The sequence below is a fragment of the Bos grunniens genome, chromosome 6 (genome assembly GCF_055505025.1).
Source record: "Bos grunniens cultivar Pamir isolate PY7600 chromosome 6, Bosgru_T2T1.0, whole genome shotgun sequence".
Lineage (NCBI taxonomy): Eukaryota > Metazoa > Chordata > Mammalia > Artiodactyla > Bovidae > Bos > Bos grunniens.
Window position 1 is genome coordinate 33632148 of NC_141170.1, and position 27492 is coordinate 33659639.

A 27492-nucleotide genomic window follows, 5' to 3' on the forward strand; every position below is an offset into this window, starting at 1 on the left:
CAGATAGGAGAAATTCTCACTTGCTTTTGTTTTTACTCTAGTCTTCTCTCTTACACAATATAATTGATCTGCATGTGCAAAGTCTTTGCTTTTTGGATGGGTGACAGCATTGAGAAAACAATATTAAACACATTGTGTAAACATGAACTATTCTACACTTTACCATTTCACTTGCTTTCCACAACTGCTGACTGCTCATATAAAGTCACTACTAGAGGCACAGGAGTTATAATTTAACATCCTGATCAATTTCTCCTTGGATATAAACATGAACGATGACAAAAGGATGCAGTCATTTTTGAAAAGTTCTGTGTATGAATATGATGTCTATGAAACAGCTCTCATTTCTAATGCTGCTACAGCTGACTTGCTACTTCAACTCTGGAAATTGCGGAAAGGTGCTGGTGTGGCCAGTGGAATATAGTCATTGGATAAATATAAAGACAATTCTCGATGAACTGGTCTCAAGGGGTCATGAGGTGACTGTTATGACATCTTCAGCTTCCATTTTGATTAATACCAGAAAAGAGTTTGGTATCAAATTTGAGAATTTCCCTGTATCTTTAACTAAAGGTGATTTTGAGTATATCTTCAAGGATTTGCTTGAGAAGTGGACATATATGGAAAAAGATTCATTTTTGTCGTATTTTTCAGCAGTGCAAAGTTTATTTTGGAAATATTCTGATGTGTCCATGAAGATGTGTAAAGAAGTTGTTTCAAACAAGAAACTTATAACAAAACTACAGGAATCAAGGTTTGATGTCCTTCTTGCAGATGCCATTGGACCCTGTGGTGAACTGCTAGCTGAGATACTTAAAGTGCCTTTAGTGTACAGCCTCCGCTTCTCTCCTGGTTTTTCAATTGAAAAATATAGTGGGGGCCTTTCATTTCCACCATCCTATGTACCTGTTATTATGTCAGAATTAAGTGATCAAATGACATTCATGGAGAGGGTAAAAAATATGATATATGTACTTTATTTTGACTTTTGGTTCCAGACATTTAATGAGAAGAAATGGAATCAATTTTACAGTGAAGTACTAGGTAAGTCATGTTTTTAATTGGTAGTGTGAAGTCCTAACTTTCCTAGTGCCTTGGAAAATGAATTTGTATAAAGTCACAAAACTTTGTCTCATAAGTGAAACTACAAAATGAAAATATAAAATTATCTAGTAAATATATAAAAATATTAAACTATAGAATAAGGTATAAACCTGTTGCCCATTACTTGTCCAGACACTCCAGGAAGTCATAAACCACAAATTTGAAGCACTTAGATACTTTCCAAGCAGTTATATATCCATATGACTGAACTTCCTTTTTTAATGTAAAAAAGTCACTAGAAACCTCACAAAATGTCTCAATAAAAGAAGACAGATGGAGTGAAATACACAAATATCTCTAGCACAAGTATCTAGGTAGCATTTAGAATTTGTTTTCTATTTGTATACCTCAGCTTCTGTATTATGTTATGCTGTATTATATAGTGTGACATGATATGATATGATACAATATGATATTATATGCCACTGTTGTTGTTTAGTCATTAAGTTGGGTCCAACTGTTTGCAACCCCATGGACTGCAGCATGCCAGGCTCCTCCATCCATGGGATTCCCCAAGCAAGAATACTTGAGTGGATTGCCATTTCATTCTCCAGGGTATTTTCCCAACCCAGGGGTTGAACCCATGACTATTCCATTGACAGATGGATTCTTTACCACTGAGCCACCAGGGAAGTCATGTACTATACACATACATGTTTATTTGCTTTACCAGAATACAGACACTTTCAAATATCTTTGACTATATCATTCCAAGCTCCTTTCAAAAAATTAGCTAATGTATTCACATGACAATATTATCATTTCATATAACTCTTGTTGTTTTTGCTTTTCATTGTAGGAAGACAGACTACATTATCAGAGACAATGGGAAAAGCTGAAATGTGGCTCATTCGAACCTACTGGGATTTTCAATTTCCTCACCCATTACTACCAAATTTTGAATTTGTTGGAGGCCTTCACTGCAAACCTGCCAAACCCCTGCCTAAGGTTACCTATTCCTGTTTATTTTATTTTGTTTACATTGCATTTTTTATAAGAATAATCCTACATTCTTTATTTATAATGTTCAGTTACAATAAGAGAGATGTGGGATGCTAGATAATGTGACTTGCCAATTAGAAACTCATATATTTATTTCTATAGCAACACAAGTATCTAAATTTCAGTATCAATACAGAACAAAGTGGGATCAGTGGGAGAATTTGAGAATATGGCAGTAAAACTATGACCTTCATTATTCAGCACATAGTAAAGAATGATATTTAGAAGAATTATAAAATAAAAAGAATAATTTTTAAAATGACTAACATATTCTAGAAGCAAGTGTTAATATGCAGAGAAATGGTGTAAATACAGTTTCTGCCACCTGCCACTCTACTGGAAACATAGAATACCAATAAGTAATAAAAATTGTGTGAAAATTGTTATAATAAGGGAAGATGACAATAATAAGGAAACATTCATCATGAATTATAGAAAGTGTCTCTGAAGCACTGATATTAACATTGAGATCTGAAGGATGTTCGGGAATAAGTAGAAGGCATAGGGCAGGTGTGGAGGAAGACTCAAAAGGAAAGCTGATAGTATGGTAATAACAGTACCAAAGAAGTCCAAATTTAGTTTAAATGTGAAGAGACTGAGTAAAGAGACAGATGATAATGTCAGAGAGGTGAGTTAGAGGCAATTCATGGGGTCGCAAAGAGTCGGACACGACTGAATGACTGAACTGAACTGAACTGAACCAAGAAACAACAGACTGGTTCCAGATAGGAAAAGCAGTACGTCAAAGCTCTATATTGTCACCCTGCTTATTTAACTTATATGCAGAGTACATCATGAGAAATGCTGGGCTGGATGAAGCACAAGCTGGAATCAAGATTGCTGGGACAAGTATCAATAACCTCAGATATGCAGATGACACCACCCTTATGGCAGAAAGTGAAGAACTAAAGAGCCTCTTGATGAAAGTCAAAGAGGAGAGTGAAAAAGTTGGCTTAACACTCAACATTCAGAAAATGAAGATCATGGCATCTGGTCCCATCACTTCATGGCAAATAGATGGGAAAACAGTGCAAACAGTGCCTGACTTTATTTTGGGGGAGCTCCAAAATCACTGCAGATGGTGACTGAAGCCATGAAATTAAAAGATGCTTACTTCTTGGAAGAAAAGTTATGACCAACCTAGACAGCATATTGAAAAGCAGAGACATTACTTTGCCAACAAAGGTCTGTCTAGTCAAGGCTATGGTTTTTCCAGTGATCATGTATGGATGTGAGAGTTGGACTATAAAGAAAGCTGAGTGCTGAAGAATTGATGCTTTTGAACTATGGTGTTGGAGAAGACTCTTGAGAGTCCCTTGGACAGCAGGGAGATCCAACCAGTCCATCCTGAAGGAAATCAGTCCTGAATATTCTTTGGAAGGACTGATGTTGAAGCTGAAACTCCAATACTTTGGCCACCTGATGCAGAGAGCTGACTCATTGGAAAAGACCCTGCTGCTGGGAAAGATTGAGGGCAGGAGGAGAAGCAGACGGCAGAGGATGAGATGGTTGGATGGCATCACAGACTCAATGGACATGGATTTGAGTGGACTCCGGGAGTTGCTGATGGACAGGGAGGCCTGGCGTGCTGCAGTCCATGGGGTCACAAAGAGTCGGTCATGACTGAGTTGCTGAACTGAACTGAAGCATCTAGTAGGAGCATTAGGAAGAAAACTAAAAGAGTAAAGAGAAGGAGATAGATGATCACATTACCAAAAAAAAATCACACACAGGATTTAGTCACTGAGTTGCCTTATAAAGGGGCAAGAGTGGAAAGGGACACCATTTAGCAGTTTGTTGTGAATTACGGGCAACAATAATGCAAAACTAGACTATGATATTCATAGAGATATGACCACACTAACTCTTATAATAATAGAATCAACTTCATATTGTTGTGGGTGAAAATATTTGTTAGTATAAAACAAATCCCTCTGGCACTTATTCAGTGAGTCAAAAGAAATATTAACTACTGTAATCAATTTCATTTTGTTGCTATTCCATACTGTCAATAACCCAATGTGTACCAGCCACTTGGATCTAATCTCTAAACTAATGGAAACTGGTTTTCCAATACATCAAGACTATATCAATATAATCTAGGAAAGTCCTAGAAAGTATATATCCCAAGGAGTTGTTAAAAAGTAAAGTTTTTTAATTAAAAAATAAAAGTAATTAAATAATAATGCATTTAAGAAAATTTAAGTTAAAATATAATTTAAAACATTTAATTTAAAAGTTTTTAATGTTAAGAATTTTTTTAAGGTTTGGCTATCAGATAACTAAGATGAAATGCTAAAATTCTTTTCAAAGGATTGCAGCTCTTCACCAGCGCTCTAGCTAATAGAGACCATTCTTCAACAATATAAATGTATGACTTAACAGTTTTTACAGTTAAATTCAGCACTTCCTAGCTTTAACATCAACATTTAAACCAATCTTCATTTGCAGTCCCAGGGTTTTACAATTTACAGATTAAAAAAGATCACTAAGTTTATTAGGACAACTATTTTGTGTCTACACCTACGCTAAAGAAAAGCTCAGTAAAGATCCCTTTAGGAATGTGCATTTCAACATCATAGCTGTCTAAGAGAATGAGCACTGGAAAAATATAAACTGCATGTAGAAGAACCATAAATTCTGCACAGACCCTAAAGAGCAAATAATTTGCATCTCTTGAATCTGGAAACTTCCCATACTTTAAAATTACAAAGAATTCCTTATGAAGGTAAGCAAGAATCTAATCTGTTTTAAATTTATATGATCTCGTTTAACTTGACTTAAGACATAAATAGGAAGAAAGCAATCTGTAGCTAACTACTTTGTGATCTCTTAAGAGTTCCTTTTGTCTTCCCCTTGCTGGTGAAAAAATTAAATTGATATTATTTTTGAAAATAAAACTCAGTCTCTCTGTGAATTGCCAATAATTTGCAACTTTCATAGTATTCAAAGACTGAGATGAGATTAGTGAAGTTCTGTGCTATCTAATCCTAATTTTTTTTAAAGATTTTCCCATTCAAATTTCAGGAATAGTGTTAGTGTTATAGTAGTAGCAGTGATACTGTTATATAGTGATATATAATATATAGATATATAATATATAGATAATGACAGAGTATAGTAGTGATAGTGTTAGTAGGAGGGGAGGGAAGGAGGAGGGGAATAAGAAAAAAGAAAAAGAGAAGAATAGGATAATGATAACTAACTAATAGTAGCTGTTGTTATTAGGTTGAAAACAAGATTTAAATTCAAGTCAATGATTGTGAAGATTTCATTATATAAAGAAACTATTCCATCAAACTCCTAACTTTTCCATTCATTATTAGATTTTCAGAAAATGTCTGTAATTCTTTTTTATAAAGCCCACTTGACCTGATGTATGATCTTTTTATTTTAAATTAATTTAATTTTTAATTGAAGGATAATTGCTTTACAGAATTGTGTTGGTTTCTGCCAAACATCAACATGAATCAGCCGTAGGTTATACGTATGTTCCTTCTTTCTTGTTTAAAGAATTAAAACATTTGGAAAAATGCATCAAGAATTTTTAAAATGCATACAGCTTTTTATTTCATAGTATACATCCATGAGACCATACAGGGAAAAATAAAGATGTACAGAACAATATTTTGGGCAGTAATTCATAAAATGCAACACTAGATGTAATTTAAATATCCAAAATTAAGCAATAATTAAATAAATTATAGTATACACATCATACCATATCAATCATTTTATTAAACAATACTGAATTACACTAAATCAGCTATAGTATGAGGTTTAGTTGGAAAGTATAGATATGATAAGACCACGGTATTCTTGTAGGATAAAAATATAAGTTAAAATTGCAACTTTCAAAATATATGTCACAATGTGTATTTAATTATAGGAATGGAATAAAATTCGAATGAAAACACAAGTTTTAGCATAAAGCTCTAAAAGCCCATCCATGTTGTCAAAAATGGCAGGATTTCCTTCTTTCTCATGGATGAAAAACATTTCATTCTGTGTGTGTGTATGTGTATTTTGAATACACATCTTTTATGTGTATTTTGAATATACATCTTTTATGTGTATTCATTCGTTGACAGATACTTGATTCTTTCCCTTGGCTACTGTGAATAATGGTATGATAAACTTGGGCTTCCCTGGTAGCTCAGCAGCTAAAGAATCCGCCTGCAATACAGAGGACCTCGGATCAATTCCTGGGTTGGGAAAATCTCCTGGAGAAGGGAATTGATACCCATTCTAGTTTTCTGACCTGGAAAATTCCATGAACTGTACAGTCCAGGGGATGGCAAACAATTAGACATGACTGAGCTGACTTTCACAAACATGGGAGCATATATATCTCTTTGATATCCTGTTTTCATCTTTTCAGAATATGCACCAAAAATTGGAATTACCAGATCATATCAGTTCAGTTCAGTCACTCAGTCATGTCTGACTCTTTGCGACCCCATGAATCACAGCACGCCAGGCATCCCTGTCCATCACCAACTCCCAGAGTTCACCCAGACTCAGGTCCATCGAGTAGGTGATGCCATCCAGCCATCTCATCCTCTGTCGTCCCCTTTTCCTCCTACTCCCAATCCCTCCCAGCATCAAAGTCTTTTCCAATGAGTCAACTCTTCGCATGAGGTGGCCAAAGTACTGGAGTTTCAGCTTTAGCATCATTCCTTCCAAAGAAATCCCAGGGCTGATCTCCTTCAGAATGGACTGGTTGGATCTCCTTGCAGTCTAAGGGACCCTCAAGAGTCTTCTCCAACACCATAGTTCAGAAGCATCAATTCTTCAGCATTCAGCTTCCTTCACAGTCCAACTCTCACATCCATACATGACTACTGGAAAAACCATAGCCTTGACTAGACAGACCTTTGTTGGCAAAGTAATGTCTCTGCTTTACAATATGCCGTCTAGGTTGGTCATAACTTTTCTTCCAAGGAGTAAGTGTCTGTTAACTTCATGGCTGTAGTGACCATCTGCAGTGATTTTGGAGCCCCAAAAATAAAGTCTGACACTGTTTCCCCTGTTTCCCCATATATTTCCCATGAAGTGATGGGACCAGATGACATGATCTTCGTTTTCTGAATGTTGAGCTTTAAGCCATCTTTTTCACTCTCCTCTTTCATTTTCATCAAGAGGCTTTTGAGTTCCTCTTCACTTTCTGCCATAAGGGTGGTGTCATCTGTATATCTGAGGTTATTGATATTTGTCCCAGCAATCTTGATTCCAGCTTGTGCTTCTTCCAGTCCAGCGTTTCTCATGATGTACTCTGCATTTAAGTTAAATAAGCAGGGTGACAATGCACAGCCTTGACGTACTCCTATTCCTATTTGGAACCAGTCTGTTGTTCCATGTCCAATTCTAACTGTTGCTTCCTGACCTGCATACAGGTTTCTCAAGAGGCACGTCAGGTGGTCTGGTATTCCCATCTCTTTCAGAATTTTCCGGTTTATTGTGATCCACACAGTCAAAGGCTTTCGCATAGTCAATAAAACAGAAATAGATGTTTTTCTGGAACTTTCTTGCTTTTTCAATGATCCAGCGGATGTTGGCAATTTGATCTCTGGTTTCTCTGCCTTTTCTAAAACCAGCTGGAACATTTGGAAGTTCATGGTTCATGTGTTGCTCAAGCCTGGCTTGGAGAATTTTGAGCATGACTTTACTAGCGTGTGAGATGAGTGCAATTGTGTGGTAGTTCGAGCATTCTTTCACATTGCCTTTCTTTGGGACTGAAATAAAAACTGACCTTTTCCAGTCCTGTGGCCACTGCTGACTTTTCAAAATTTGATGGCATATTGAGTGCAGCACTTTCACAGCATCATCTTTCAGGATTTGAAATAGCTCAACTGGAATTCCATCACCTCCACTAACTTTGTTTGTAGTGATGCTTTCTAAGGCCCACTTGACTTCACATTCCAGGATGTCTGGCTCTACGTGAGTGATCATACCATCATGATTATCTTGGTCGTGAAGATCTTTTTTGTATGGTTCTTCTGTGTATTCTTGCCACCTCTTCTTGATATCTTCTGCTTCTGTTAGGTCCATACCATTTCTGTCCTTTATCAAGCCCATCTTTGCATGAAATGTTCCCTTGGTATCTTTAATTTTCTTGAAGAGATCTCTAGTCTTTCCCATTCTGTTGTTTTCCTCTATTTCTTTGCACTGATCACTAATTTCTTTGCATTGATCACTAAGGAAGGCTTTCTTATCTCTTCTTGCTATTCTTTGGAACTCTGCATTCAGATGCTTATATCTTTCCTTTTCTACTTTGCTTTTCACTTCTCTTCTTTTCACAGCTATTTGTAAGGCCTCCCCAGACAGGCATTTTGCTTTTTTGCATTTCTTTTCCATGGGGATGGTCTTGATCCCTGTCTCCTACAATGTCACGAACCTCCGTCCTTTGTTCATCAAGCACTCTATCAGATCTAGTCCCTTAAATCTATTTCTCACTTCCACTGCATAATCACAAGGGATTTGATTTAGGTCATACCTGAATGGTCTAGTGGTTTTCCCTACTTTCTTCAATTTAAGTCTGAATTTGGTAATAAGGAGTTCATGATCTGAGCCACAGTCAGCTCCCAGTCTTGTTTTCTTGACTGTATAGAGCTTCTCCGTCTTTGGCTGCAAAGAATATAATCAATGTGATTTTGGTGTTGACCATCTGGTGATGTCCATGTGTAGAGTCTTCTTTTGTGTTGTTGGAAGAGGGTGTTTGCTATGACCAGTGTTTTCTCTTGGCAAAACTCTATTAGCCTTTGCCCTGCTTCATTCTGTACTCCAAAGCCAAATTTGCCTGTTACTCCAGGTGTTTCTTGACTTCCTACTTTTGCATCCAGTCCAGATCATATAGTAGACCTATTTTTCATTTTTTTTTACAACCTTTCATTTTGTTTTCCATGGTGTCTTAATAAATTTACATTTATACTGACAATGTACAAGCGTTCACTTTTTTCCACATTCTCACCAACAGTTTTCTCCTCGTGGTGGTAAACTTCTAACAGGTATGAGGTGATAGTTCATTGTAGTTTTGATTTGAATTTCCTTGATAATTAGTGATGTTGAACATCTTTTCATATACCTAATGGCCATTTAGATGTCTTCTTTGGAAAATTGTCTATTTTATTTGTTTCCCCATTATTTAACTAAATTTTTCTTGTGTTTGGGTGAGTCACATATAAATGTAACTCATAGGTATATATATGGTTTCCCTGATGGCTCAGATGGTAAAGAATTTACTTGCAATGCAGGAGATCCTGGTTCGATCCCTGGGTCAGGAAGATCTATATATATATCTATATGTATGTGTATATATCTATATATATTTGTAAATCATACAACATAAAAGAAAAATTTAAAGAATGGAGAAAAAAAGCAACACCTGCTAGAAGTTTATATAATATGGGCTTCCCTGGTGGCTCAGATTGTAAAGAGTCCGCCTATAATGTGGGAGACCTGGGTTCAATCCCTGGGTGGGTAAGATCCCATGCAGGAGGACATGGCAACCCACTACAGTATTCTTGCCTGGAAAATCTCCGTGGACAGAGGAGTATGGCCAGCTACAGTCCATGGGGTCACAAAGAATCAAACACAACTAAGCAACTAAGCACAGCACATGTATATAATATATATTTATACATATTATGTATAAATATATATATATATATATATGATATTAGCCCTTCAATATGTGGTTTGTAAAAATTTTCTTCCATTCTTTATGTATATTTTTATCTGGTCAATTGTTTCTTTTACGGTGGAGAAGCTTAGAAGTTTCATGTAGTTCTACTTGTTGATTTTTTCTTTTGTCATGATTTTGGTGTCATATCCAAAGAAAATACTTTCAAAACCAATGTCAAGGAGCTTTCTCCCTATATTTACTTTTAGGAGTGTTATAGTGTTTGGCCTTATTTTAAGTCTGATTCATTTGGAGTTGATTTTTGTGACAGGTGTAATAAAGGGGTCTCATTTCACTTTTTCACATGTATTTATCCAGTTTCCTCATTGAATGCTCTTACCTCCTCTGTTGAATATTAGTTGACTATACATGCAAGGGTTTTTAAATTTACTTATTTATTTATTTATTTATTGTAATTGGAGACTAATTACTTTACAATATTGTAGTGGGTTTTGCCATACATTGACATGAATCAGCCATGGATGTACATGGGTCCCCCATTCTGAATCCCCCTTCTACCTCCCTCCCCATCCCATCCCTCAGGGTTGTCCCAGTGCACCAGCTTTGAGTGCCCTGTTTCATGCATCAAACTTGGACTGGTGGTCTATCTCACATATGGTAATATACATGAATCAATGCTATTCTCTCAAATCATCCCACCCTCACCTTCTCCCACAAAGTCTAAAAGTCTGTTCTCTTTTGCTGTGTCATCTGTCTCTTTTGCTGTCTTGCACATGGTTACCATATTTCTAAATTCCATATATATGTGATAATATACTGTACTGGTGTTTTTCTTTCTGACTTACTTCACTCTGTATAATAGGCTCCAGTTTCATCCACCTCATTAGAACTGATTCAAATGCATTCTTTTCAATAGCTGAATAATATTCCATTGTGTATATGTACCACAGCTTTCTTATCCATTCACCTGCCGATGGACATCTAGGTTGCTTCCATGTCCTAGCTATAGTAAACAGTGCTGCGATGAACATCGGGGTACATGTGTCTCTTTCAATTCTCGTTTCTTTGGTGTGTATGCCCAGCAGTGGGATTGCTGGGTCGCATGGCAATTCTATTTCCAGTTTTTTAAAGACTCTCTACACTGTTCTCTATAGTGGCTGTACTAATATGCATTCCCACCAACAGTAAGAGGGTTCCCTTTTCTCCACACCCTCTCCAGCATTTATTGTTTGTAAACTTTCTGATAGCAGCCATTCTGACCAGCATGAGATGGTACCTCACTGTGGTTTTGATTTGCATTTCTCTGATAATGAGTTATGTTGAGCATTTTTTCATGTGTTTGTTAGCCAACTGTATGTCTTCTTTGGAGAAATGTCTCTTTAGTTCTTTGTCCCATTTACTGATTGGGTCATTTCCTTTTCTGGAATGCAGCTGTAGGAGCTGCTTGTATATTTTTGAGGTTAATTCTTTGTCAGTTGCTTTATTTGCTATAATTTTCTCCCATTCTGAAGGCTGTCTTTTCACCTTGCTTATAGTTTCCTTTGTTGTGCAAAAGCTTTTAAGTTTAATTAGGTCCCATTTGTTTATTTTTGCTTTTATTTCCATTACTCTGGGAGGTGGGGTCATAGAGGATCCTGCTGTGATTTATGTCAGAGAGTGTTTTGCCTAAGTTTTCCTCTAGGAGTTTTATAGTTTCTAGTCTTATGTTTAGATCTTTAATCCATTTTGAATTTATTTTTGTGTATGGTGTTAGATAATGTTCTAGTTTCATTCTTTTACAAGTGGTTGACCTGTTTCTGAGCACCACTTGTTAAAGAGATTGTCTTTTCTCCATTGTATATTCTTGCCTCCTTTATCAAAGATATGGTGTCCATAGGTATGTGGATTTATCTCTGGGCTTTCTATTTTGTTCCATTGGTCTATATTTCTGTCTTTGTGCCAGTACCATACTGTCTTGATGACTGTAGCTTTGTAGTATAGTTTGAAATCAGGCAGGTTGATTCCTCCAGTTCCATTCTTCTTTCTCAAGATTGCTTTGGCTATTTGGGGCATACAAATTATGAAATTATTTGTTCTATTTCTGTGAAAAATACTCTTGGTAGCTTTAAAGGGACTGCATTAAATCTATAAACTGCTTTGAGATAGTATACTAATTTTCACTATATTGATTCTTCTGATCTATGAACATGGTATATTTCTCCATCTATTTTTGTCATCTTTGACTTCTTTCATCAGTGTTTTTTAGTCTCCTATATATAGGTCTTTTGTTTCTTTAGATAGATTTATTCCTAAGTATTTTATTCTTTTCATTGCAATGGTGAATGGAATTGTTTCCTTAATTTTCTTTCTGTTCTCTCATTGTTAGTGTATAGGAATGCAAGGGATTTCTGCATATTGATTTTATATCCTGCAACTTTACTATATTCATTAATTAGCTCTAGTAATCTTCTGGTGGAGTCTTTAGGGTTTTCTATGTAGAGGATCATGTCATCTGTAAACAGTGAGAGTTTTACTTCTTTTTCAATCTGGATTCATTTCTTTTCCTTCTCTGATTGCTATGGCTAGGACTTCCAAAACTATGTTGAATAGTAGTGGTGAGACTGGGCACCCTTGTCTTGTTCCTTATTTTAGGGGAAATGCTTTAAATTTTTAACCATTGAGGATAATGTTTGCTGTGTGTTTATAATATATGATTTTCATTATGTTGAGGCATGTTCCTTCTATGCCTGCTTTTTGGAGTGTTTTTATCATAAATGAATGTTGAATTTTGTCAAGGTTTTCCCTATAAATGCAGGGTTTTAATTCTGGAACCTGTATTCTGTTCCACTGATCTATTTGTCTTTTTTATCCCTGTGCCATATTATTTTAAAAATCATAGTTTTGTACTATTTGAAATTGTGAGGTATGATGCCTTTGGCTTTGGGTAGTGTCAATATTTTTAAAATATTACCTCTTGAGATCATGAACACAAGATAAATTTCAATTTATTTGTGCTTTATTCTATTTCTTTCTACAAAGTCTTATAGTTATCACTATACGGATCTTTCACCTCATTGGTTAAACTTATTTCTAGTTATTTTCTAGTTTTTGATCCAATTGTGAATGGGATAGGTTTTTTTCAGATGTTTCATTATTATTATTAGAAATCCAACTGACATTTTTTCAACCTCACTGTTAATCATGGAAATGCAAATTAAAATATGTTTCAAACATCACATTTAACAAAATTGCTAAAAGCATATAATATTCAGTGGTATTTAAGTACATTGTGCTTGAAGGCTCAGTCATTTTGGTGCATGAACTTAAAGGCCTTGTGGCATATGGGGTCTTAGTTCCCAGATGAGGGATCAAATCCATGTACATTGCATTGGTGGATGGATTCTTAATCACTGGACCTCCAGGGAAGTCCTTATAATGTGAACTCTAATACACCTAATTTCCTTATGCTAATTTTCTATCCCACAACTTTACTGAAGTTGACAATTAGTTCAGATTTTTGGCTGAATCTCTGGGATTTTCTGTATTAAAATATATGTGTATATATATATATATATGTATATATATATATATGTATATATATATATATATATATATTATTTGCAAAAGAAATGGTTTTAATTCTTCCTTCCTGACTTGGATGTCTTATTTCTTTGTCTTGCCTAGTTACTCTAGCTAGGACTTCTAATACTATAATATATGTAATGAGTGTGAGAGTGGGCATCCTTGTCTTGTTCCTGATATTAGAGAAAAAGCTTTCAAATTTTCACTATTAAACATGATGCTAACTTTGAGTTTGTTATATATGACTTATGTTGAAATATCTTCCATCCATAGTCACAGTGTTGAGGGTTTTTATCAGGAAATAATGTTGCATCTTGTCAAATATTATTCTATATCAATTAGCATGGACAAATTATTTTAAATTTCATTTTATTAATGGAATATATTACATTAATTGATTTGGGTACATTGAGCCATCCTTTGCATCCCAGGAATAAATCTCATCTGGTCACCGTATGTAATCCTTTCGATGTGTTCTTGAATTTCACTTGCAGATATTTGGATGAGAATTTTTGCATCTATATTCATATCCTTATTGATTTGGTATAAAGGTAATACTGGTCTTGTAGAATGAGTTTCAGAAGTGTTCCTTCTCTTTAATTTTTTGGAAGAGTTTTTGAAGAACTGGCATTAATTTTTTTTTTAATATTTCATCTAATTTGTCAGTGAAGCTATTGAGGTCCTGGGGTTTTCTCCGTTGGGAGGGTTTTGAAACTAAGTGAATATCTTTAGCTATTATGGCTGTCAAGATTTTCTAGTTCTTCCTAATTCAGTCTTGATAGACTATGTGTTTCTAGAAATTTATTCATTCTTCTTGGTAATGTAATTTGTTGGTATATAATTCTACACAATAATTTCTTAAGAGCCTATGTAGTTGTAATAACAGCTGCAATGTCTCCACTTTCATTTCTAATTTTATTTATATGAGTCTTTTTCTTTCTTTTGTTAGTCTAGCTAAAGTTTGGTATTCTTGTTTATTTTTTGAAAAGACAGAGAGAGCCAAATACTATATGATATCCCTTATATGTGGAATCTTGATGCTTGGGGCTGGTGCACTGGGATGACCCAGAAGGATGGTATGGGGAGGCAGGTGGGAGGGGGGTTCAGGATTGGGAACACGTGTACACCTGTGGCAGATTCATGTTGATGTATGGCAAAACCAATACAATATTGTAAAGTAATTAGCCTCTAATTAAAAATAAATAAATTTAAGTTTAAAAAAATTCAAACTTTTAAAAACAGAGAGTAATATTAATACAATGGTTCCAGGATCTGTGGGGTAGGAGAATAGGAGAGATGTCTTTCAAGAGTGCAAACTTGCCTCTCATAGAAAAATAAATCCTGAAGATCTAAGATAGAGAACAGTGAATATAGACAACAATATTAGATTATAATTATCAAATTTGCTAAGAGACTACATCTTAATTAATTATTCCAATCATAGAAATGATAATTATGCAGCATGATAGAGGCACAAAATATCATGAAAATGATTCTATTACAATATATAAATGCATCAAATCAATATATTATACACATTAATATGTTTTATGTAAAATGTAAAAAATCTTTTTTGTCTTTAAAGAGAGCATATGAATTTTAAACTATTTCTTGACAGTGAAAGTGAGTACATCTTTATTTTTATAATTTTTTTGTATTTTTAATACTTTTTCACCATGAACTCATATTATTTTCATAAAGATGTCAAAAAGTGAGAATAAACAGTCCATAGCAGTGATTGATCATTAAATAAAGGAACTTCTCCAATAATATGATAGGGATCCATTTTCCATGGAAAAGATAAGCAGCTTTGGGTAGTAAGAGAATGAGACAAAACAATGAATACAGGTAACTTTAAAAGCTGCTACAGGTCCCTGGAAATACACACAATACCTGAATGGACCATGTTGAATCATAGGAAAGTTCAGTAAACTTAATATTGAAACTGATATCAGGATGACATTATACTTTCAAAGAATGTACTACACAATATAGTCAGCAAGGTTAAAGTTTGAAAAAAATCTTATTCTTTTTGTAAAAAATACTTTTTAAAAGAAGTTTAATGACAATAGTTATACTCAGACAATAAATATTTTATGGTGAAAGAGTTGGGTTATTGTTTTCCAGAAAGAAAAGAATAATGAGTTTGAAACAGAAAAGAGAAATTTAAAAAATGAATGTATGATTTTGACCAAATACCCTGGAAAATTTTGCCTCTACATTTTTTTTTTTATAATAAAGCGCACCGAATGATGTGGAATTATTTTAGTGTATAGAGTAATGATTTTTTACTTGGAAAAGTATGAAGGAAAAAGTGACAAAATAATTAGGAAACAATTCTAAGTAAATACAGCTTCTCCAGGAGCTGTGTTTAGTTTGATGTGGACTACTCAAAAAGTGACCACATCTCTGCTGCAGAAAGCCCTGAGGCACTTCTCGCACTGTGGGAAAGGTGCTCACTGGGAAACTCAGTAAGGTGATGATGATGATGGTCCCTCAAAGCTGTTGCACATAGCAGATCCTACTATGACATCAATTACACAAAATGAGTTCATGGCAAAGGATGTCATATGTAAACAAAACCAGCGATAAGGTTATTCAAATATGTGAGTACACAAGTACACATCTGGGTTATAAAAGATCTCATAGTATGAAACTGTTGGATTATAAATAGTCCTCATCAGACTGTTTCACAAAAACTTCAAACTACAATACCAGACTCCTCACTGTCACTGATAAGTAATATATAGAGAGAGTCAGGAAAATTGTGACAAAGTTTAAGATAAGGAACAAGGATTATAGAGGTATAGAATGACAGACATAAAATGAATCTAATCATAATTTTTTTTCAGTGCTAATAGCCATGGAAATGAAATATGAATGACTATGCTAAAATAATTCTGCCTGGAAAAAGACAATTTAGTAGAACTATAATAAAAAATAAGAGTGAGAAAAATCCTGGAGTGTAGCTTTCTTCCAAGAATTTATGTTAGTAATTAACAACATTATAGATGAAGAGTTTGAGTCTAACAGTAGTCTTAGTCTAAACAGCAATTGTTTAACAGTATCTCCTCATCACTGGTGGCTAAGATGGTAAAAAATCCACCTGCAATGCTGGAGACCTGAGTTCAATCCCTGGGTTGGGAATATCCTTTGGAGGAGGGTATGGCAAACCACTCCAGTATTCTGGCCTGGGGAATCCCCATGGACAGAGGAGCCTGGTGGGCTACAGTCCATAGAATTGCAAAGAGTCAGACACAACTGAAGTGACTAAGCACACCTCATCACTACTGTGTACTGGCTCTATCTCATTTCTCACTTGTACATACACACAAGTGCACAAATACACACAATAGAAATAACTGACCTCATATGACACATCTCCTTCCAAAGGACCTCGAAAATTAGGTCTGGTGAAAAAAAAAAAAAAAACCCATTACTTAAAACATTACGGAGTTTCCTCAAAAAATAAATGACCGAATGATCCAGCAATTCCTCTTCTGGGCATATATCCAAAAAGAATTGAAATGAGGATCCCAATGAGATATTTGCACACCATGCGCATGAAAGCACTATCCACTAGAGCCAAAGGACTGAAGCAACTCGTGTCCATCAGCAGATAAATCCATAAACAAAATGTGGTATTCACAAACAATAAAACATTATTCAGCCACTAAAAGGAAATATGACACATGGCACACCATGGGTGAACTTTAAATGAAATAAGACAGTCCAAAAAGTCAAATACTAAATAATTCAACTTATATGAGGTATCTAGACTAAACAAATTTGTAGAAACATAGAGAGGACTGAAGTTTGCCAGAGGCTGGAGAAAGAGGAAAATGGAGTTTCTTAGTGGGATCAGATTTCCAGTCTTTCAAGATGAAGACTTCTGGAGACTGGTTGCACAACATGAATATACTTAACACTACTGAACCATAAGGGATTCCCTGGTAGCTCATCTGATAAAGAATCTGCCTGCAATGAAGGAGACCTGGGTTCAATCCCTGGGTCAGGAAGATCCCCCTGGAGAATGAAATGGCAACCCACTTCAATATTCTTGCCTGGAGAATTCCATGGACAGAGGAACCTGGTGGGATACAGCCCATGGGGTCACAGTCAGACATGACTGAGTGATTAACACTTGACTAACACTTGACTTGACTTGACTGAATCATTTAGGAGTGATTAAGACGGCAAATTTATCTTACGTGTATTTTACTACACTTTTTATAAAGCCACTACTCTTATAATTCTTTGAAAAATTAGATTTCTCTCTTTAGCTGTTTGTAGGCATCCTTTAAGTAATGTTTGCTATGTTGTTGCTCTTTTGTGACGGAGCTAATTATTTTTTATAGGAAATAGAAGAGTTTGTCCAGAGCTCTGGAGAAAATGGTATCGTGGTGTTTACTTTGGGGTCAATGATCACTAACATGACAGAAGAAAGAGCCAATACAATTGCATCAGCCCTTGCCCAGATTCCACAAAAGGTACATATAGTAATTTAAAAGTGTCAACTATTTAATGGGTCTCTTAAATAACGTAAAAGATCTGATTACAAATATATCCTGCAAGAAAAATAAACTATTATGATAGCTCCAACTTATCTCAAAATAAACATGTAGATTATTAGTAATTTGCCACTAATATTTTCACCATAGAATCAAGACCACCTAAAAATTTCTTAGTTAAATTTGTCAAGGAAAATCTTATTTGTCTGTGGCATCATGTGTGAAATCTGATTGCCAGCCATACTTATTTAACATAACAATTAAGTATGTAAAATGTGTGTGTTCCTGTTCAGGCCAATGCATTAGTAGTTTTTACTTAAAATCTCTGATCCTTATTTCCTTATTGTCATACACAAGACATTTATCTAGATATCTTTAAACCTGTACAAAATTCTAATGCTAAAACTGTGAAATTTAAGTTATGGAATAAGGTATTTACTTTACTCTAACAGGTGTTATGGAGATACAGTGGCAAAAAACCAGACACCTTAAGACCCAATACTCGGCTGTATGACTGGATCCCCCAGAACGACCTTCTTGGTGAGACTTGATAGAACAAGTATTGAAAACAAGAATAACAGCGGAGCAGACTGATAGTACTTCAACACAAAACAAACTTATTGAGTATTTATTATTGAAAAACTCAAAAGAAAAAGTTACTTCCTCATTGTTATTTCCAGCCTTAGGTGAAAAAAAAAAAAAAGAAAATGAAAAAATTCTCATGTCATTATACACAATACATTTTTTAGGGCCCAAATGAAAAACCTTTATTTTAACTGTAATTACTTCTGACAGTGAACTTGTAAATAACTTTGTGGACTGTTGTTCTGTCTCTGAACTCTTTCTTTACACTTGTCTGCTCTATTAGGATATTTTAAATGTTACTAAAACATAATATTCTTTGGCATTGCCTTTCTTTGGGATTGGAATGAAAACTGACCTTTTCCAGTCCTGTGGCCACTGCTGACTTTTCCAAATTTGCTGGCATATTGAGTGCAGCACTTTCACAACATCATCTTTCAGGATTTGAAATAGCTCAACTGGAATTCCATCACCTCCACTAGCTTTCTTCGTAGTGATGCTTTTTAAGGCCCACTTGATTTCACATTCCAGGATGTCTGGTTCTAGGTCAGTGATCACACCATTGTGATTATCTGGGTCATGAAGCTCTTTTTTGTACAGTTCTTCTGTGTATTCTTGCCATCTCTTCTTAATATCTTCTGCTTCTGTTAGGTGCATACCATTTCTGACCTTTATTGAGCCCATCTTTGTATTAAATGCTCCCTTGGTATCTCTAATTTTCTTGAAGAGATCCCTAGTCTTTCCCATTCTGTTGTTTTCCTCATTTCTTTGCATTGATCGCTGAGGATGGCTTTCTTATCTCTCCTGGCTATTCTTTGGAACTTGCATTCAGATGCTTATATCTTTCCTTTTCTCCTTTGCTTTTCACTTCTCTTCTTTTCACAGCTATTTGTAAGGCCACCTCAGACAGCCATTTTGCTATTTTGCTTACTTTTCCATGGGGATGGTCTTGATCCCTGTCTCCTGTACAATGTCACAAACCTTCATCCATAGTTCATCAGGCACTCTATCAGATCTAGTCCCTTAAATCTATTTCTCACTTCCACTGCATAATCACAAGGGATTTGATTTAGGTCATACCTGAATGGTCTAGTGGTTTTCCCTACTTTCTTCAATTTAAGTCTGAATTTGGCAATAAGGAGTTCATGATCTGAGCCACAGTCAGCTCCCACTCTTGTTTTTCCTGACTGTATAGAGCTTCTCCATCTTTGGCTGCAAAGAATATAATCAATCTGATTTCGATGTTGACCATCTGGTGATGTCCATGTGTAGAGTCTTCTCTTGTGTTGTTGGAAGAGGGTGTGTGCTATGACCAGTGCATTCTCTTGGCAGAAATCTATTAGCCTTTGCCCTGCTTCATTCTGTACTCCAAAGCCAAATTTGCCTGTTACTCCAGGTGTTTCTTGACTTGCTACTTTTACATTCCAGTCCCCTATAATGAAAAGGACACCTTTTGGGGTGTTAGTTCTAAAAGGTCTTGTAGGTCTTCATAGAACCGTTCAACTTCAGCTTCTTCAGTGTTACTGGTTGGGGCATAGACTTGGATTACTGTGATATTGAATGGTTTGCCTTGGAAACGAACAGAGACCATTCTGTCATTTTTGAGATTATATCAAAGTACTGCATTTTGGACTCTTTTGTTGACCATGATGGCTACTCCATTTCTTCTAGGGCATTCTTGCCCACAGTAGTAGATATAATGGTCATCTGAGTTAAATTCACCCATTCCAGTCCATTTTAGTTCGCTGATTCCTAGAATGTCGACGTTCACTCTTGCCATCTCCTGTTTAACCACTTCCAATTTGCCTTGATTCATGGACCTGACATTCCAGGTTCCTCTGCAATATTGCTGTTTATAGCATCGGACCTTGCTTCTATCACCAGTCACATCCACAACTGGGTATTGTTTTTGCTTTGGCTCCATCCCTTCATTCTTTCTGGAGTTATTTCTCTACTGATCTCCAGTAGCATATTGGGCACCTACCGACCTGGGGAGTTCCCCTTTCAGTAGCCTATCATTTTGCCTTTTCATACCATTCATGGGGTTCCCAAGGCAAGAATACTGAAGTGGTTTGCCATTCCCTTTTCCAGTGGACCACATTCTGTCAGACCTCTCCACCATGACCCTCCCGTCTTGGGTGGCCCCACACAGAATGGCTTAATTTCATTGAGTTAGACAAGGCTGTTGTCTGTGTGATCAGATTGGCTAGTTTTCTGTGATTATGGTTTCAGTGTGTCTGCCCTCTGAAGCCCTCTCACAACACCTACCATCTCACATGCTAGTAAAGTAATGCTTAAAATTCTCCAAGCCAGGCTTCAGCAATACGTGAACCGTGAACTTCCCGATGTTCAAGCTGGTTTTATAAAAGGCAGAGGAACAAGAGATCAAATTGCCAACATCCACTGGATCATGGAAAAAGCAAGAGAGTTCCATAAAAAAACATCTATTTCTTCTTTATTGACTATACCAAAGCCTTTGACTGTGTGGATCACAATAAACTGTGGAAAATTCTGAAAGAGATGGGAATACCAGACCAACTGACCTGCCTCTTGAGAAACCTATATGCAGGTCAGGAAGCAACAGTTAGAACTGGACATGGAACAACAGACTGGTTCCAAATAGGAAAAGGCATACGTCAAGGCTGTATATTGTCACCCTGCTTATTTAACTTATATGCAGAGTACATCATGAGAAATGCTGGGCTGGAAGAAGCACAAGCTGGAAACAAGATTGCTGGGAGAAATATCAATAACCTCAGATATACAGATGACACCACCCTTATGGCAGAAAGTGAAGAAGGACTAAAAAGCCTCTTGATGAAAGTGAAAGAGGAAAGTGAAAAAGTTGTCTTAAAGCTCAACATGCAAAAAATGAGATCATGGTATCTGGTCCCATCACTTCATGGGAAATAGATGGGGAAACAGTGGAAACAGTGTCAGACTATTTTTTTGGGCTCCGAAATCACTGCAGATGGTGATTGCAGCCATGAAATTAAAAGATGCTTACTCCTTGGAAGGAAAGTTATGACCAACCTAGATAACACATCGAAAAGCAGAGATATTACTTTGTCAACAACAGTCCGTCTAGTCAAGGCTATGGTTTTTCCAGTGGTCATGTATGGATATGAGAGTTGGACTGTGAAGAAAGCTGAACCCCAAAGAATTGATGCTTTTGAACTGTGGTGTTGGAGAAGACTCTTGAGCATCCCTTGGACTGCAAGGAGATCCAACCAGTCCATCCTAAAGGAGATCAGTCCTGGGTGTTCGTTGGAAGGACTGATGCTGAAGCTGAAACTCCAATACTTTGGTCACCTCATGCGAAGAGTTGACTCATTGGAAAAGACTCTGATGTTGGGAGGGATTGGGGGCAGGAGGAGAAGGGAACGACAGAGGATAAGATGGCTGGATGACATCACCAACTCGATGGACGAGTTTGAGTGAACTCCGGGAGTTGGTGATGGACAGGGAGGTCTGGCGTGCTGTGATTCATGGGGTCACAGAGTTGGACACAATTGAGGGACTGAATTGAACTGAAAACATAACAGTTCATCTTTTATTACCAGTAGTTCTCTTATATATAATCTTGTTTTATAGTAGAGTCTTTTTGGTTACCTATTTTAAATATAGCAGTGTGTACCTGTCAATCCAAAACCCCGTCTGGCCCTCCCCACCCCATCCCTGATAAGAATGAATTCGTTCTCTAAATCTGTGAGTCTGTTCCTGTTAAACAAATAACTTAATTTGTATCACAATATTTTTCTTGAAAAATTACACATTTTATGATAAAATACAGATTTTCCTTCCTTGGATTCCAGTACCACTAGTATTACCCTTCCTTTGCACTTGACACCCTTTCTATCAAACTAAATGTCTTCAGAATTTCTTTATAGACTATATTTCTGACATGCCCTCCCTGTTTGTTTGTTTTGATGTGATTGATGTTCATGTGGTTTCTTTTACCCAGAATGTTCTTTCAATTTGTTTACCTGCCAATCTTGAATTTATGAAGTTCAAGTGACAAAGCTCTTCTTTTAAGAAGCCTTCACTTAACCTCTCCAGCAGAATTAGTGGATTCTTGCTAAGAGTTCCGATAGCAATTTAAATGAAGTTTCCTGTGTATAATCATCTATCTAAAATACACTGTTTCTTTCAGTGCCTTCTAGTACTCATTTTATTTCTAAGACTCAATTAATAATTTTACTAAAATTCATTCAATCCTAGGTCATCCAAAAACCAAAGCCTTTTTAACTCATGGTGGAACCAATGGCATTTACGAGGCCATCTACCATGGGATCCCTATGGTGGGCATTCCTTTGTTTGCTGATCAACCTGATAACATCGCTCATATGAAGGCCAAGGGAGCAGCTGTCAGTTTGGACTTGGAAACAATGTCAACAAGAGATTTGCTTAATGCATTGAATGAAGTCATTAATAATCCTTCGTGAGTATATATATATATATATGTATATGTATATGTATATGTATATGTACATGTGTATACATATTACTATATACTATTTCTAGAGGTGTTCTCTTGGGAAGACATGGGAGGCAGGAAGGGGTTGTCACATAAAAACAGAGGAGTAAGACTTGCTCAATGTTTTGAAAACAGTCAACAATAGCCTATTGTGTCACCTTAAGTTTTTTCCATGGTTGTAGGGAAAAGGTTTGTCAAAGGCTCAAGGATGGTGGATAAATTTTGAAAGAACTTATTAGATTGTGAAGAATCCCTCAAAGGTAACAAGGATGAAGAGGAAGAATTGAGAACAAAGCTAAAGTAGGGAACCATGAATGCTATGAGGACTCATCTGCATACTTTCTTTCAGTATGTAAAATCCACAAATGTTTTAAATTCTTCTAAGATGGTTTAATTTTAGTAAATCACAGTGACATAATTCATCTCAAATTCCCATTACATTAGGACTTTCCAGGTAGCTCAGAAAGTAAAGAATCTGCTTGCAATGCAAGGTTTATATGAGACCTGGGTTCAATCCCTGAGTCAGGAAGATCCCCTGAAGAAGTAAATAGCAGCCCACTCCAATATTCCTGCCTGGAGAATTCCATGGACAGAGGAGCCTGGTGGGCTACAGTTGGTGGGGTCACACAGAGTCAGACATGACTGAACAACTAACACTTGCACTTTGCACTTCTGTATAGTCTTTCCCTATTGTATTACAAAAATATTTCTGAATCCCTGCCCTCTTCTCAAAAATACAGTGTTTCCACTGTGCTTTTTTACAGAACAGGCCTTCAATCTTTCCCAGCATCAGGGTCTTTAATGAGTCTGCCCTTCACATCAGGTGATCAAAGTATTGAAGCTTCAACTTCAGCATGAGTCCTTCCAGTGAATATTCAGGGTTGATGTCCTTTAAGATTGGCTGGCTTGATCTCCTTGCAGTCCAAGGGACTCTCAAGAGTCTCCTCAAGCACCACAATTCAAAAACATAAATTTTTTTGGCTTTCAGTCTTCTTTATGGTCCAACTCTCACATTTGTACATGACTACTGGGAAAACCATAGCTTTGACTACACAGACCTTTGTTGGCAAAGTGATATCTCTGCTTTTTAAAATGCTGTCTAAGTTTGTCATAGCTTCTCTTCCAAGGAGCAAACATCTTTTAATTCTGTGGTTGCAGTCACCATCCACAGTGAATTTGGAGCCCAAGGAAATAAAATCTGCTTTTTTAAAGTCACTGCTTTCAATTTCTCCCCTTCTATTTGACTTGAAGTGATGAATCTTAGTTTCTTGAATGCTGAGTTTTAAATCAGCTTTTTCATTCTCCTCTTTTACCCTCATCAAGAGGCTCTTTAGTTCCTCTTCTCTTTCTGCCCTTAGAGTGGTAACCTCATCTGCATATATGAAGTTGTTGATGTTTCTCCTGACAATCTTGATTCCAGCTTGTGATTCATCTACTCTGTTAATTCACGTGATGTTCTCAGCATAGAAGTTAAGAAAGCAGGGTGACAATATACAGCCTTGAGATATCCTTTCTCAATTTTGAAGTAGTCCATTTTTCCATGTCTGGTTCTAACTATTTCTTCTTGACCTGCATACAGGTTTCTTAGGAGATAGGTAAGGTAGTCTGGTACTCCCATCTCTTTAAGAATTTTGCATATTTTCTTGTGATCCACAGTCAAAGGCTTTAGCGTAGTCAATTAAGTAGAACTAGATGTTTTGGTGGAATTCACTTGCTTTCTCCATGATCAAGCAAATGTTGGCAATTTGATCTCTGTTTCCTCTATCTTTTCTAAACCCAGATTGTACATCTTGAAGTTTTGGTTCACATTGCTGAAGTCCAGCTTGAAAGATTTTGGTTATAACCTTGCTAATATATGAAATAAGCACACCTGTATGGTAGCTTGAACATTCTTTGGCATTGCTCTTCTTTGGAATTGGAATGAAAACTGACTTTTTCTGTCCTGTGGCCACTGCTGAGTTTCCAAAATCTGTTGACATATTGAGTGCAGCACTTTAACAGCATCATCTTTTAGGATTTGAAATAGTTCAGCTGAAATTCTATTACCTCCACTAACTTTGTTCATAGTAATGCTTCCTAAGGCCCATTTGATTTCACACTACAGGCTCCCTATAGCCTTTCCCTTATTCAGGGGATCTTCCCAACCCAGGGATCGAATCCAGGTCTCCCACTTTGCAGGCAGATTCTTTACCAGCTGAGCCACATGGGAAGCCCAAGAATACTGGAGTGGGTAGAATACTGGAGTGGGTAGCCTATCCTTTCTCCAGAGGATCTTCTTGACCCAGGAATCGAACCAGGGCAGACTCTTTACCAACTGAGCTATGAAGGAAGCCCAAGAATACCCCTAAGAATAAATGTATTATTCCTCCAGATAATCAGAAAAGATGGTATTCCTAACATTCCATTTGACAATGAAAAAAGCAGGCAATCAGAGTTAAGATTCAAACCAAGGCACTTCACGTCCACACTTCTAAATATTACTCCACTAATATGATGTCAACATTAACTCCTGACCAGCACTGCCTGGACATGTCCCTGAATCTCATCATGGATAGGTCTCCTATTTCTGGATTATAATAGTATTTTAAAATCTATCCACCAGAATCTATTACCAACTCCTTCCTGGATAGCTCGAACTTTGAACACTCAAGTATTTCCTTTCTCTCTTCTGGCCTTTGGGATTTAATTCATTCATTCTTTAAATTACAAATGCTTCTCTTTCCAATTTTCTCTTTTTTCATAGCTTGAAATCCTATGCATTTAATAAATTGTATTACATAAGCTGTGATGTCTAATCAACTCTGAGGGAAATAATCTGTATTTCTTCCACTCTATGAAGCATTCAATTTTACCATCTGTATGAAACTGTTACATACTTATCTTTTCTAGTTCATTCTATAAACTGATGTCTATTTGATTTTTCCTCAGATATAAAAAGAATGTGATGTGGTTATCAAGCATTCAACGTGATCAGCCTATGAAGCCCCTTGACCGAGCAGTCTTCTGGATTGAGTTTGTCATGCGCCACAAAGGAGCTAAGCACCTTCGGCCAGCCGCCCACAATCTCACCTGGTACCAGTACCACTCTCTGGATGTGATTGGGTTCCTGCTAGCATGTGTGGCAACTGCTGCGTTTGTCATCACAAAATGTTACCTATTTTGTTACCGAAAGTTTCTTAAAACAGGAAAGAAGAAGAGGGAGTAGCTGGATGTGAGGCCTGAAGCAAATATGCCCCATAGCTGGAACTCTTCTAGCTAATTCCAACAGGAAGGAGTTAAGGCTCCCATCCTCCTGTGACAAAATGGCTAGTCACAGTTTAGCACCTTAGATCAAAACTAGTTTTTAAGGGATTTTCTATGCTTAAGAGTAGAAATGTGTCATGTTAAATAAAAATAAAACCATATGACTATATATTGAAATTCATATTTTTATTTTATTCATTTTGATTTTAATACAAACGTTATACAAAAAATTATTGAATATAACAATGTTTCACATATTGTGCACAGCAACAAGTTTATTCCTAGTATCCATGTTATTTTGTAGATATCCAGAATATTTTAATTTCATTTTGATGCAGAATTTTATAATTTTATCTTGCTACAGAAACTGTACAATAATCAGAATTGTGTTGATTCACCTTTTTGTTTCATTTGTGAGACCAATAACACTTCTTCTTGCTTTTTAACTGTGCATCCAGCTTCACCATTACTTCTTACCTAAAGCCATGATGTAACATTTGTCTTCATCCAGTTTAACTCATTTCCCAGTGGAATGTTTGTGGAATTAGAAATATAGCCTCTGCTACCTGCTTCCTATTAAAAAAAAAAAAACAACTGAGATATTTGGGAAAATCTTTGATATTTTGACCTAATTATTTTTTCCTCATCACCTTTAAAAATAATCACCTTATCTCTTTCGCATCAATATTCAGCCTTCAATAATGGATGTAGGTCTCAACTTTATATTAAGATAATATAATAAATGGTCTTATTGAATTTTCATTTTCTCAAAATGCACACGAATATATATGTATATAAACCTAGGCACATTATGACTGACATAATAACAATGAGCAGGATACAAAAATTACATAAATTTCATGGAAATTGATAAATCAAATGAAAGCAATCTTAAGACATTCCTGAAAACTGAACATCAGGAAAGCAGTGTACAATGAAAGTGGTCCAGCTGAGGAAAGCATACTTGTCTTATTGGTCAAGAGGATCACTGTCCATGTCATATGGCAAACATTTATCAACCTGAGGCATAATTTATTTCAAAAATAAAATAAAACACTGACACTGGGAGAATTATAAGAAAAATTTACCACTGAATTTTCCATGAAAGCTGCCTAAATAATTGACACATTTTTAAAGAAAAATAGAACTAATATGGTGCCATAGTAGATAGTATTGTTCAATCACACATATAGGTTTAAATAATTTTTCTCAAATCCATCCTGCAACACATGTAACAGAAAAAGGACTGGTAGTCCACTGTACAATGAGAACTACTACAAATCTCCAAAGAAAAGTCAACCAGCCCAATATGAATATGAATATATGAAGTATATGAACAGGAAATTCACAGAAGTTAACTGGCCAGTGAC

At 36.2% G+C, this 27492-nt stretch overlaps 1 protein-coding gene across 2 annotated transcripts; it reads left to right on the top strand.

Moving 5' to 3' along the window:
- Positions 1–270: 270 nt before the first annotated feature.
- Positions 271–26681, top strand: LOC147370563 (UDP-glucuronosyltransferase 2B4-like). 2 transcript variants are annotated; one of them, XM_086405538.1, is made up of 6 exons: positions 273–1044; positions 1904–2052; positions 17668–17799; positions 18273–18360; positions 22624–22843; positions 25808–26681. In XM_086405538.1, the coding sequence occupies exons 1-6, from the start codon at positions 315–317 to the stop codon at positions 26082–26084; spliced, it is 1596 nt and encodes a 531-aa protein (XP_086261664.1). In that variant the 5' UTR covers positions 273–314; the 3' UTR covers positions 26085–26681. The 2 variants fall into 2 exon arrangements, with proteins under 2 accessions (XP_086261665.1, XP_086261664.1); XM_086405539.1 differs by lacking the exon at positions 22624–22843 and having other exon boundaries at positions 271–1044; positions 25808–25946.
- The last annotated feature ends 811 nt before the right edge of the window (positions 26682–27492 follow it).

Coding starts and splice junctions, on each gene's coding strand:
- LOC147370563 (XM_086405538.1), top strand. CDS start 315: ATGAATATGATGTCTATGAAACAGCTCTCATTTCTAATGCTGCTACAG. Junction 17,800..18,272: donor TTGCCCAGATTCCACAAAAG/GTACATATAGTA, acceptor TTACTCTAACAG/GTGTTATGGAGATACAGTGG. Junction 18,361..22,623: donor CCCCCAGAACGACCTTCTTG/GTGAGACTTGAT, acceptor ATTCAATCCTAG/GTCATCCAAAAACCAAAGCC.